Below are 13,759 nucleotides of genomic sequence, written 5' to 3' on the forward strand. Positions count from 1 at the left end.
GGGGGAGAGGTTGGAGTGGGTGAGAGGGGTGGAGAGGTTGAGGCGGTTAATGTCTCGACGGCAGTTGGAGATGAAGAGGTCGAGGGAGGGTAGGAGGCCTGGGGGTGGTGTCCAGGAGGAGGACTTGTGTTGGAAGCGGGTGAAGGGGTCAGTGGAAGGAGGGTTGGGTTCCCGGTTGAAGAAGTAGGCATGCAGGCGAAGACGGCGGAAAAACTGCTCTATGTCCGACCGTGACTGGTATTCGTTGATGTGTGGTTGTAGGGGGACAAAGGTGAGCCCCTTGCTCAGGACTGACCGTTCGTCCTCAGTCAGTGGGAGGTCTGGGGGGATGGTGAAGATTCGGCAGGGCTCAGGGTGGCTGTCTCCTCTGGGGTTGCAGGCTGTGGAGGTTGTGGGCGGAGCGATGATGTCGTCGGCCGTGGGCGGGGTTCCGTCGGCCGTGGGCGGGGTTCCGTCGGCGTCGGCCGTGGGCGGGGTTCCGTCGGCGTCGGCCGTGGGCGGGGTTCCGTCGGCGTCGGCCGTGGGCGGGGTTCCGTCGGCGTCGGCCGTGGGCGGGGTTCCGTCGGCGTCGGCCGTGGGCGGGGTTCCGTCGGCGGTGGGAGGATCGGGGTGGGCGGCAGCAGCTGAGGTGAGGGTGGTGTGTGGGCTGTAGTACCTGGACGTGGAGGTGGTGACTGCAGCAGCGGTTCCGGAAGTTCTGTGGCCGGCGGAGGCCGATGTGACGTCATCGGTGGGGTCTCCGGCCGTGTCCTCATGGTCAATGGCGGCGGGTGCATGGTGGGGGAGGGGCAGGGACAGAGTCGGGATTTGGGAGGCGCAGGAATCCTCTTGTGGGTGGCAGGGGCCCGTGAGTTGGTTGTACTTACGATTTTTGGTGTCCAGTAAAGCTGAGTGGAACTGGGTGTTCAGTCTGTGGATCCTGCGGCGGATAAAAAACAGCAGGGGTCCTTTGCAGGTCTGGGAGAGGGAGGCTCTGAGCTGGGGCAGGCTGGATTGCAGTGCCTGGAGGTGCCGGCGCATGGCTGCAAGTGTCTGTTTCAGGACTCGCAGGGAGAACCGCTTCTGAAGGGTCTGAATATTCTGGGTGTAGAGGTGGTCACGGTTGGGGCCAAATTGGGAAGGCTGAAATGTGGACCTCCTCGATCATGACCCCACACCCGAGCACCAAACCATCATCTCCAACACCATTCATGACCTCATCACCTCAGGGGACCTCCCACCCACAGCCTCCAACCTCATTGTTCCCCAACCCCGCACAGCCCGTTTCTATCTCCTTCCCAAAATCCACAAACCTGCCTGCCCTGGTCGACCCATCGTCTCAGCCTGCTCCTGCCCCACCGAACTCATCTCCACCTATCTGGACTCCATTTTCTCCCCTTTGGTCCAGGAACTCCCCACCTATGTCCGTGACACCACCCACGCCCTCCACCTCCTCCAGGACTTCCAATTCCCTGGCCCCCAACACCTCATATTCACCATGGACGTCCAGTCCCTGTACACCTGCATTCCGCATGGAGATGGCCTCAAGGCCCTCCGCTTCTTCCTGTCCCGCAGGCCCGACCAGGCCCCCTCCACCGACACTCTCATCCGCCTAGCGGAACTCGTCCTCACACTCAACAACTTCTCTTTTGACTCCTCCCACTTCCTACAGACTAAGGGGGTGGCCATGGGCACCCGCATGGGCCCCAGCTATGCCTGCCTCTTTGTAGGTTACGTGGAACAGTCCATCTTCCGCACCTACACAGGCCCCAAACCCCACCTCTTCCTCCGGTACATTGATGACTGTATCGGCGCCGCCTCTTGCTCCCCAGAGGAGCTCGAACAGTTCATCCACTTCACCAACACCTTCCACCCCAACCTTCAGTTCACCTGGGCCATCTCCAGCACATCCCTCACCTTCCTGGACCTCTCAGTCTCCATCTCAGGCAACCAGCTTGTAACTGATGTCCATTTCAAGCCCACCGACTCCCACAGCTACCTAGAATACACCTCCTCCCACCCACCCTCCTGCAAAAACTCCATCCCCTATTCCCAATTCCTCCGCCTCCGCCGCATCTGCTCCCACGATAAGACATTCCACTCCCGCACATCCCAGATGTCCAAGTTCTTTAAGGACCGCAACTTCCCCCCCACGGTGATTGAGAACGCCCTTGACCGCGTCTCCCGCATTTCCCGCGACACATCCCTCACACCCCGCCCCCGCCACAACCGCCCCAAGAGGATCCCCCTCGTTCTCACACACCACCCTACCAACCTCCGGATACAACGCATTATCCTCCGACACTTCCGCCATTTACAATCCGACCCCACCACCCAAGACATTTTTCCATCCCCACCCCTGTCTGCTTTCCGGAGAGACCACTCTCTCCGTGACTCCCTTGTTCGCTCCACACTGCCCTCCAACCCCACCACACCCGGCACCTTCCCCTGCAACCGCAGGAAATGCTACACTTGTCCCCACACCTCCTCCCTCACCCCCATCCCAGGCCCCAAGATGACATTCCACATTAAGCAGAGGTTCACCTGCACATCTGCCAATGTGGTATACTGCATCCACTGTACCCGGTGCGGCTTTCTCTACATTGGGGAAACCAAGCGGAGGCTTGGGGACCGCTTTGCAGAACACCTCCGCTCAGTTCGCAACAAACAACTGCACCTCCCAGTCGCAAACCATTTCCACTCCCCCTCCCATTCTCTTGATGACATGTCCATCATGGGCCTCCTGCACTGCCACAATGATGCCACCCGAAGGTTGCAGGAACAGCAACTCATATTCCGCCTGGGAACCCTGCAGCCATATGGTATCAATGTGGACTTCACCAGTTTCAAAATCTCCCCTTCCCCCACTGCATCCCTAAACCAGCCCAGTTCATCCCCTCCCCCCACTGCACCACACAACCAGCCCAGCTCTTCCCCCCCACCCACTGCATCCCAAAACCAGTCCAACCTGTCTCTGCCTCCCTAACCGGTTCTTCCTCTCACCCATCCCTTCCTCCCACCCCAAGCCGCACCCCCAGCTACCTACTAACCTCATCCCACCTCCTTGACCTGTCCGTCTTCCCTGGACTGACCTATCCCCTCCCTACCTCCCCACCTACACCCTCTCCACCTATCTTCTTTACTCTCCATCTTCGGTCCGCCTCCCCTTCTCTCCCTATTTATTCCAGTTCCCTCCCCCCATCCCCCTCTCTGATGAAGGGTCTAGGCCCGAAACGTCAGCTTTTGTGCTCCTGAGATGCTGCTTGGCCTGCTGTGTTCATCCAGCCTCACATTTTATTATCTTGGAATCTCCAGCATCTGCAGTTCCCATTATCTCTGATACTATCTATGAGAAGTAGTTCATCATGTTGTACTTCCAGTGGATTACTGAAAGCAAGTGTTGGTAACACGTGAATAGGGGAGTGATAGGGTGGTGATAGGGGAGTGAGCCAAAATGCAATAGCGCTTTCATCGGTCTGGGTACTATCTTTCTACCTATGCTTGTCACTGTACGTGAACAAGAGAGATTAGTCTGTACTGCCACATTCAGGCCAGCTGAGTAAAGTCCATAAGACCATAAGGCTATAAGATATAGGAGAAGAAGTAGGCCATTCAACCTATTGAGTCTGCTCCACAAGTTGATCATGGCAGATTGTGCAAGATCTGTCATGGTGTCAGATAATTAGAAAACCTCAGGCAGTAATATAACCAGTATCTTTACTAGCCATTCCTACACGTGAAGAACTCTTTACAAGGGTCTTAATTGATTACGTAGAACACCTACCTAAAACAAAAAATTGGGATCAATATTTGTTAACCATAATGGATGTGTCCACTAGATTTCCAGAGGACATTCCATTATGCAGTATCATGGCTAAAAGAATTATAGAAGAGTTACTCAAATTTTTCACTAGATACCAACTACCATAAAAATACAATTAGATCAAGGGTCAATTTTTACAGCCGTAATTCAAGGAAGTTATGGACATCTTTGGAATAAAACAATCCAAATCCAATGCAGACCATGCAGAATCACAGGTAGCATTAGAACAATAGCATCAAACTTTAGAGACCATGTTGGGAGCTTATAGTAAAGACTCTCCAGAGGACGAGGATAAAAGTATTCTGTTTGCACATTTTGCAATTTGCGATGCGTGAAATGAATCTGCCAAATGCAGTCTATTTGAATTGTGTTTTCTTTTGGGCATGAGGTGAGGGGAACACTGAAACTAAGAATGTGTGAGTTGGCTAGATAGCAGGTAAAAATAGTACAGCATATGATGAAATATGAAGCAGACAAGAAATCAAAGGTTTGCAATTTTGCCAGTAGGGATTTGCTTCCAATGTAGGTAAACCTTTAAAAGCAAGATTTAGTAGGCCTTTTTAAATTGGATGGAAATTCAGTGAGGTGAATTATTTGATAAGAATACCAGATGGAAAGAAATTTCACAGTGTGTGTCATGTGAATATAGTCAAAAGATATTTTGATAGGGAAGGAAAGCAAAAGGAGAATGTTTTAATGGTTACAACACAGTGTGAAGAACCAAGTCCAGAGGATTCTGAATTGGACATTCATCAGGTTAAACTGGATAATGCAGAAGTTCTCAAAATTGCGATAAATAATTGAGTTGGCTTCCAGAGGATAATTGAAATGACCTGAAAGAGTTATTACTATCACATGGTTGAAATAAGCTGGGAAATACAAATCTAATTATGCATGATGTAGATTTTACAACACTGTTCCAATTAAGAAAGATTCTTATAGACTTAACCCTCCAAAGTTGGCACAAATTCAAAATGAGATTCAACACATGATCTAGGGCAAAATAATTGAAGTGGGTTGGAGCGACTGGAGCTCATCCGTAGTAAAGATCCCAAAATCACATGGTACCCAATGATTATGTGCAGACTATCGGAAGTTAATGCAGTTACAAAAGTCTGATTCATATTCGATTCCATATTTGGAAGACTATTTAGTGCAGTTGGAACAAGTAACTAATATTTCTAAGTTAAACTTACTCAGAGGGTACTGGCAGGAAAATTTAACCGAAAGAGCAAAAGCTGTTTTGGCATTTGTCACACCAAATGGACTGTACAAATTTAAAATCGTGCCATTTGGTAAGGCAAATGCACCAGAAACATTTCAAAGACTAACCAATAATCATTTCTGGATTACCCAATTGTGTGGTATACGTCGATGACCTGGTGAACACACCAACATCTACCAAGCTACAAACCAGCCCCAAGCTACAAATCTTCACTCAAACTGTACTATTGCAGTGTACTAACAGGCTAAGAGAAAGGAGTTTAAAATCAAGATAATAAAATGTGAGGCTGGATGAACACAGCAGGCCAAGCAGCATCTCAGGAGCACAAAAGCTGATGTTTCGGGCCTAGACCCTTCATCAGAGAGGGGGATGGGGAGAGGGAACTGGAATAAATAGGGAGAGAGGGGGAGGCGGACCGAAGATGGAGAGTAAAGAAGATCGGTGGAGAGAGTGTAGGTGGGGAGGTAGGGAGGGGATAGGTCAGTCCAGGGAAGACGGACAGGTCAAGGAGGTGGGATGAGGTTAGTAGGTAGCTGGGGGTGTGGCTTGGGGTGGGAGGAAGGGATGGGTGAGAGGAAGAACCGGTTAGGGAGGCAGAAACAGGTTGGACTGGTTTTGGGATGCAGTGGGTGGGGGGAAGAGCTGGGCTGGTTGTGTGGTGCAGTGGGGGGAGGGGACGAACTGGGCTGGTTTAGGGATGCAGTAGGGGAAGGGGAGATTTTGAAACTGGTGAAGTCCACATTGATACCATATGGCTGCAGGGTTCCCAGGCGGAATATGAGTTGCTGTTCCTGCAACCTTCGAGTGGCATCATTGTGGCAGTGCAGGAGGCCCATGATGGACATGTCATCAAGAGAATGGGAGGGGGAGTGGAAATGGTTTGCGACTGGGAGGTGCAGTTGTTTGTTGCGAACTGAGCGGAGGTGTTCTGCAAAGCGGTCCCCAAGCCTCCGCTTGGTTTCCCCAATGTAGAGGAAGCCGCACCGGGTACAGTGGATGCAGTATACCACATTGGTAGATGTGCAGGTGAACCTCTGCTTAATGTGGAATGTCATCTTGGGGCCTGGGATGGGGGTGAGGGAGGAGGTGTAGGGACAAGTGTAGCATTTCCTGCGGTTGCAGGGAAAGGTGCCGGGTGTGGTGGGGTTGGAGGGCAGTGTGGAGCGAACAAGGGAGTCACGGAGAGAGTGGTCTCTCCGGAAAGCAGACAGGGGTGGGGATGGAAAAATGTCTTGGGTGGTGGGGTCGGATTGTAAATGGCGAAAGTGTCGGAGGATAATGCGTTGTATCCGGAGGTTGGTAGGGTGGTGTGTGAGAACGAGGGGGATCCTCTTGGGGCGGTTGTGGCGGGGGCGGGGTGTGAGGGATGTGTTGCGGGAAATGCGGGAGACGCGGTCAAGGGCGTTCTCGATCACTGTGGGGGGAAAGTTGCGGTCCTTAAAGAACTTGGACATCTGGGATGTGCGGGAGTGGAATGTCTTATCGTGGGAGCAGATGCGGCGGAGGCGGAGGAATTCTCTCCGTGACTCCCTTGTTCGCTCCACACTGCCCTCCAACCCCACCACACCCGGCACCTTCCCCTGCAACCGCAGGAAATGCTACACTTGTCCCCACACCTCCTCCCTCACCCCCATCCCAGGCCCCAAGATGACATTCCACATTAAGCAGAGGTTCACCTGCACATCTGCCAATGTGGTATACTGCATCCACTGTACCCGGTGCGGCTTCCTCTACATTGGGGAAACCAAGCGGAGGCTTGGGGACCGCTTTGCAGAACACCTCCGCTCAGTTCGCAACAAACAACTGCACCTCCCAGTCGCAAACCATTTCCACTCCCCCTCCCATTCTCTTGATGACATGTCCATCATGGGCCTCCTGCACTGCCACAATGATGCCACCCGAAGGTTGCAGGAACAGCAACTCATATTCCGCCTGGGAACCCTGCAGCCATATGGTATCAATGTGGACTTCACCAGTTTCAAAATCTCCCCTTCCCCTACTGCATCCCTAAACCAGCCCAGTTCGTCCCCTCCCCCCACTGCACCACACAACCAGCCCAGCTCTTCCCCCCCACCCACTGTATCCCAAAACCAGTCCAACCTGTCTCTGCCTCCCTAACCGGTTCTTCCTCTCACCCATCCCTTCCTCCCACCCCAAGCCACACCCCCAGCTACCTACTAACCTCATCCCACCTCCTTGACCTGTCCGTCTTCCCTGGACTGACCTATCCCCTCCCTACCTCCCCACCTACACTCTCTCCACCTATCTTCTTTACTCTCCATCTTCGGTCCGCCTCCCCCTCTCTCCCTATTTATTCCAGTTCCCTCTCCCCACCCCCCTCTCTGATGAAGGGTCTAGGCCCGAAACATCAGCTTTTGTGCTCCTGAGATGCTGCTTGGCCTGCTGTGTTCATCCAGCCTCACATTTTATTATCTTGGAATTCTCCAGCATCTGCAGTTCCCATTATCTCTGATACTAGTTTAAAATCAAGCCATCTTTGTATATTGATGTTCATTGTTTAAAAAGTGGGAGGTGTGACAATGCTTTCACTTTAAAAAGATTATTTTTGTCCTGGGTTTCTCTTTGAAAAGAGGTTGCAAATGCAGAAATGAAGAGTCTATGTAGTAACAGTTTAACAATGGAAAGGGGAGTGGCAAGCTCCCCAGCCCAGGTGTTTTTTTAGCAGCAGTTTTCCAGTAGTTATTCTGAATTCTGCTTTCTTTTGCTTGTGTTTCAACTGGAGTGTGTATATACATTCTGTTTTGCTTAAAGCTGAGTGATTTGATCAGTTGCATCATACCTTCACATTTGCCTTTAAAATAAGAAGATAGGGTCTAACCTCCCTTCTTGAAATATTTTGAAAGGGGTCTGAACTGGTACAAAGCAGTAACCAACTAAATTAATGAACCAATTGTGAAATTGTATCAATTCACTCAATATCATTGTCTCAGGGATGCTAAGGGATGCTGAAGAAAGTTTACTGGACTCAAAACTTTACCTCTGTTTCTTTCTTCACAGATGCTGCCAGACCTGTTGGCTTTCTCCAGCAACTTCTGTTTTTGTAATGTGTCAGGGTTACTGGGATCTGGAAATTGATACTGGTATCAGTGACAGCTTTTCTTTCCTTCTAAATATAATTTTACTGCTTTTATTTAATTCAATATCAATCCCAATCAAAGCAGATGGTAAAGTAAAGTGGTTTCAGAGGTAATGGGAACTGCAGATGCTGGAACAATCCGAGATAACAAAGTGTGGAGCTGGATGAATACAGCAGGCCAAGCAGCATCTTAGGAACACAAAAGCTGATGTTTTGAGCCTCAGGCTCTAGGCCCGAAATGTCAGCTTTTGTGCTCCTAAGATGCTGCTTGGCATGCTCTGTTCATCCAGCTCCACACTTTGTTATCTCGGTAAAGCAGCCTGGCTGACTGGTATGAGGTGAGCATTGGTGTTTCCAGTGTCTGTGAAGGTGTTCATTGAAATCTGACTCCTGGCAATGTTTCAGCTGAGTTACGAACCAGGCCCTTGCAGCGCCCTCTGTAAGATTCTCAAGCAAAAGCGTGTGTGGATCCCTCCAGGAAAGATGAAGCAGGTCATGTGGTATACATCACAGTATGACTGAAAAAACTTGGGACAAAAGCACAAACAGGCCTGGCCAATCACCCTTTGTCTCACTTGTGACTATTCCCTGATTGAAATGCTGTACCAGAAATTCGGGTATAAACACATGTCAGGCATCATGTCGGAGGGATGAAGTGATTCATTGGAGATCTCCTGTGATTCCCCAGAATCATAAAATTCATACGGTGTAGATGGAAACCATTCAGCCCAACTTGACTGCACTGGCATTCTGACAATACAGCGAGTATCTTTGTAGTCATTCATTCTTTAAACTTTAATTGGCAGATATGAAAATCTAACAGATGAAACAAAAAGCACTTGCCTGGTTAAGGGTATCCTGCTGATTGGCTTTATGTCGTTTATGTGATGCAATTGGTCAGCACATTGGGCTGTTAATCAGAAGACTGAGTATTTCGGGTGCAGCCAGGGACAAAGCCAAGGGGTGTTAATGCCCCAACATTCTTTGTCACTGAGAGATAGTAAGAACTGCCAATACTGGAGTCAGAGATAAGACAGTGTGGGGCTGCTGAAACACAGTGGGCCAGGCAGAATCAGAGGAGCAGGAAAGTAGACTTTTTGAGTCCAGAACCTTCAGAAATGGGAGAGGGAGAAGGTATCTCTGAAATAAAGAGAGAACATGGGTGGGGCTGGGGAATGGTGGGATAGTTATAGGTGAGAGCAGGTAAACAGTGGTGGGAATTGGTCAGTGAGGTAGTAGGGGCGGATACGTGGGAGAGTAGATGGACAGGTTGTGTCAGGTCGAGGAGGCAGGGATGAGAGGGAGAGTTGATCATGGAATGAGGCCAGAGGTGGGGAGATTTTGAAACTAGTAAAGTCCACATTGAGACCATTGGGTTGTAGGCTCCCAAGGTGGAATATGAGATGCTGCTCCTCCAGTTTCTGGGTGGCATCATTGTGACACTGGATGACACCCAGGATAGACATGTCACCCAGGGAGTGGGAGGGGCTGTTGAAATGGTTTGCAACTGGAAAGTGTGCCATTTGTCAATGGTAGCGAGTGAATTGATACAATTGCACAACTCGCTCATTAATTCAGTTGGTTACTGCTTTGTACCAGTTCAGAACCCTCTCAAAATATTTCAAGAAGGGAGGTTAGACCCTAACTTCTTCTTATTTTAAAGTGGAGTGAAGTGGGTGTCCCAGGTATGATGCAACTGATCAAATCACTCACCTTTAAGCAAAACAGAATTTATATACACACTGCAACTGAAACACGAACAAAGCATAGGCTCTCGAAAAAGCGGTCTCCAAGTCTCAGCTTGGTGTCACCAGTGTAGAGGAGGCCACATCAAGAGCAGCGAATGCAGTAGACAACGTTGGCAGATGCAGAGGCGAACCTCTGTCTGATGTGGAAGGATTTTTTGTTTCTTGGATGGAGGTAAGGAGGGAGGTGTAGGGGCAAGTGTAGCACTTCCTGTGGTTGTAGGGAAAGGTGCCAGGAGTGGTGGGGCTGGAGGGGAGTGTGGAGCTGACCAGTGAGTCGCGGAGAGAGCAACTCCAACAGAAGACAGATAGGGTTGAGGAGGGAAATATATCCTTGGTGTTGGGGTCACATTGCAGGTGGCTGAAGTCACTTGCTGTGCAGATTTTGGATGTGTTAGTCCATATACCTACAGTTTTTGGCACGTAGCTATTTCAAATATAATGGTAAAACAGCTAGACAGCCATTGCCAGGTTCAGTATCATAACTTGGAATAAGCTCTGCACTTTGTATTCTCATTGTTTGAGCAGTTTCTCTGCATCAAAGATCAAACAGACCTGAACAGTTGTACTTCGCCAAATCAGCATAAAAGATGGCATGTGCCATACAGCTCATGCATAAATGTAACCAGGAAGGGAGAGAAATCCAAAAAAGTTATATGTCACAAGTAATTGAAGTTGTATTGTTTTTCTTCCCAATACAACAGCAAATATTGCCAAGAAGACTCAATACGAGATTTGGCAATTCGACCAGCAGTGAAATAACAAATTCCATTCACATTTATAAACATGACAGGACAACACACCTTGCCAGATTTTATGGCAGCATCTCTGATTCTGCACTGCTCTGAACCAGGGCCTTTCTGCGTGTAGTGACAGTTACAGGCCCTACACTGCTGAAACACATTGGAATAGTGGTTGAATCCAGCTCTCAGAACTGAGAATTGTGTCGCTGCTCAGCACTTTCTCCTCGAACGTGTGAATTACTCCGTGTCAACCAAAGGTGAAAATGATATCGTAAGTGACCATCTAAATTTGAGAAAGCTTGTGAAGTTCTTTTTTTTATTGAATGCAAAAAAGAATGCATGAATCAGAAATCTCGTCCATTAGCCTTGCATAATGTCTCACAAATGGTTTTGTTTTGAACAATGCATTACTGGATTGTGGTGCAAAATATCACTAAGGCCTGTGTCCAAATTTGAAGAGTGTCGTACCTTTCATTCTAATGGATTTTAACAATTTCTGTCTGGGTAGGATCAGGTTATCAGCCAAGTTGTAATTGATCTGCAAGCAATAGCCAGTCATGAGAGGTCACACATTATTATTGAGTAGAGAATCAAGCTGTCACTCTGCTAAGTGATGTTGGCCCCACTTAGGCAAGGCAGAAACAGAAAATGTCCTCTGATGTTTTGTAAACCAGCATTTTATTTCTGAGCTCAGTCATAATGTAAAGCTGGGAAACTGACAGACAATGAGTAGTTTGGGACAGTAATAATGTGTTCAATCATTCAGACAAGTTGCACTCATTGAGGCATGCAGAAGAACACAGACAGTGAGAGTTACAAGTGCCTCAAGCTTGAGAAACAGCCAGAAATTGCAGAAATTACTTACAAGGCTAGCAGTATTAAAGGTAGCAAACTTCCTTGAACAGCACCAATAAGAAGGACAGGCCTGTGCTTCAGTAAAGCAACAGCAGAGCAGACCATAGACAGCAAGATTCAAAACTGCACAGGATAACCCAAAAAGGTTTCAAGTCCACCGCCTTAAGGATTCGGCGACAGGCACATGATTCAGCTAACATAGTCACTTGCATTGGATTTGACAAAAATCACTGTTGGGAGGATACAGATGAATATTTCAGCTGATTCCGGTATGAAAATTGTGCCCATTTGTGAATTGTTTCATGACTTGAAAGCTTCTGTCTCACATTTTCCCCTCTTTGTTAAAACAAAACAAGGTTTGGTGTTTCTAAACATAGGCCTCTCGCATTCTCAGAGAATCCAAATGAAAATGTAACAAATGACAGGCAAACAAACTCATTGCCTGGTTAAGGGGATCCTGCAGTTTCCAAACTTCCTTGAAAAAGCCATAAGAAATTGTAGAGACAACAAGGTGTGGAGCTGGAGGAACACAACAGGCCAGGCAGCTTCAGAAGAGCTGAAAAGCTGACATTTTGGGCGGGGACAATTCTTCAGAAATGTTTTTTTTCTGAAGAAGTGCCCTAACTCAAAATGTCAGCTTTCCTGCTTCTCTGATGCTACCTAGCCTGTTGTGTTCTTCCAGCTCCACACAGTGCTATCTCTGACCCCAGCATCGGCATTTTTACTGTCTCTACGAGAAATTGTAAGAGTGTTTGGGTCATTAGCACCTTGTGGGCACTTGTTTTATGAAAGCAGCAGTGCCACAGGTTGCAGTCGGCAGGATTTGAACCAACACATGAGCCAACCCCATGGATTCACCAACTCATCACTTAATCAGAGATAGTAGGAACTGCCGATGCTGGAGAATCTGAGATAACAAGGTATAGAGCTGGATGGACACACCAGGCCAAGCAGCATCAGAGGAGCAGGAAAGCTGGTGTTTCGGATCGAAATGCTTCTTCAGAAAAAAACAAACATTTCTGAAGAAGTGTCCTGGCCCAAAGTGTCAGCTTTCCGCTCCTCTGATGCTGCCTGGCCTACTGTGTTCCTCCAGCTCCACACCTTGTTATCTCGACAATTTCTTGACCCAAAACATCAGCTTTCCTGCTCTTCTGATGCTGCTTGGCTTGCTGTGTTCATCCAGCTCTACACCTTGTTATCTCATCACTTACTCACTCAGCTGCAGTTTCAGCAAAGTTTGGTAATCACAGTCACCTCTAGCATTGGATTTCATCTGCAAATATCACTATTGAGAGTTAGTGGATGAAAATCCCAGTCAATTCTGGTAAGGAAATCCTTCCCGTTCTGGAATTATTGCATGGCCTTTATGTTTTCTCTGTCATTTATTCCTCGCTTTATTAGGAAAGAATTAGCTTTGTTGTTTCTAAACATGAACATCTTACATACTCAGCAAACACAGTAGTTATTGCACATTCAAAAGATTGCACTTCAAAATGGGCCAGTGAAGTCCCTGTACCATTCAACTTTGCAGCCATTCATTCTTTTAACTTTTGTTTTGGGAAATGGATAGAATTTGGCCAGGATAATTCACAACCATGAGCATCTAACAGAAAAGGTAAAAAAGAAACTAACTCAGAGATTACAAGAATTGCAGATGCTGGAGTCAGAGGCAAAACAGTGTAGAGCTGGAGGAACACAGCAGGCCAGACAGCATCAGAGAAACAGAAACTGGCCACTTGGTTTAGGGGATCCTACCGGTTGTGCGCACATCTATTAATGTGATGCTGTTGGTCAGCACATTTGGCTGTTAATCAGAAGGCTGATTGTTTCAGGCACAGCTAAGTCTGATTGTTTTCAGCACTGCCAAGACTGAGTATTTGAGGCACAGCCAAAGCTGAGTGTGTTGGGCATTACCAGGGACGAAGCTAAGGTTTGTTATTGCCCAGCCAGCATTCTCTGGCTCTTGCTGTGCAAATTTTTGATGCGTGAAGATGTCTCCCAAAACTTTCCAGCTAATCTGCCAATGATCCAATGGCCCCATGTTCACTGATATTGTCATGGCTCTCTCATTCTCTTCTGTTTTTATCCCTCTCTCCTTAATATTCACCATCAGCACTTTCCTCAAAAATAACCCTACACCCTACCATCCACACAAACCACTGACCCATCTGCAACCTCCCTTTCCTCTACTTGTTCCTGGTGTCCCCAAGAATATATCCTTGGTTTATTCTATTTCTCAACAATACACTACCACTGATGGAATCATCTAAAAGTGCTGTTACTTCTCACACA

General features: G+C 48.2%; 1 protein-coding gene and 1 long non-coding RNA gene across 2 annotated transcripts in view; both read left to right on the forward strand.

The window, feature by feature from the left end:
- Positions 1-282: 282 nt before the first annotated feature.
- On the forward strand, positions 283-10,665 carry LOC132210567 (elastin-like). Its single transcript, XM_059651298.1, has 2 exons — positions 283-730; positions 10,574-10,665. The coding sequence occupies exon 1, from the start codon at positions 329-331 to the stop codon at positions 650-652; it is 324 nt and encodes a 107-aa protein (XP_059507281.1). The 5' UTR covers positions 283-328; the 3' UTR covers positions 653-730; positions 10,574-10,665.
- A 137-nt stretch (positions 10,666-10,802) lies between these two features.
- LOC132210578 (uncharacterized) overlaps positions 10,803-13,759 on the forward strand; it is a 188,638-nt gene continuing 185,681 nt past the window's right edge. The window contains exon 1 of the long non-coding RNA XR_009446724.1: positions 10,803-10,883. This is a non-coding gene — a long non-coding RNA (uncharacterized LOC132210578). The remainder of the gene's footprint in view (positions 10,884-13,759) is intronic.

Source organism: Stegostoma tigrinum, chromosome 15 (genome assembly GCF_030684315.1).
Source record: "Stegostoma tigrinum isolate sSteTig4 chromosome 15, sSteTig4.hap1, whole genome shotgun sequence".
NCBI lineage: Eukaryota > Metazoa > Chordata > Chondrichthyes > Orectolobiformes > Stegostomatidae > Stegostoma > Stegostoma tigrinum.

Coding starts and splice junctions, on each gene's coding strand:
- LOC132210567 (XM_059651298.1), top strand. CDS start 329: ATGGTGAAGATTCGGCAGGGCTCAGGGTGGCTGTCTCCTCTGGGGTTG.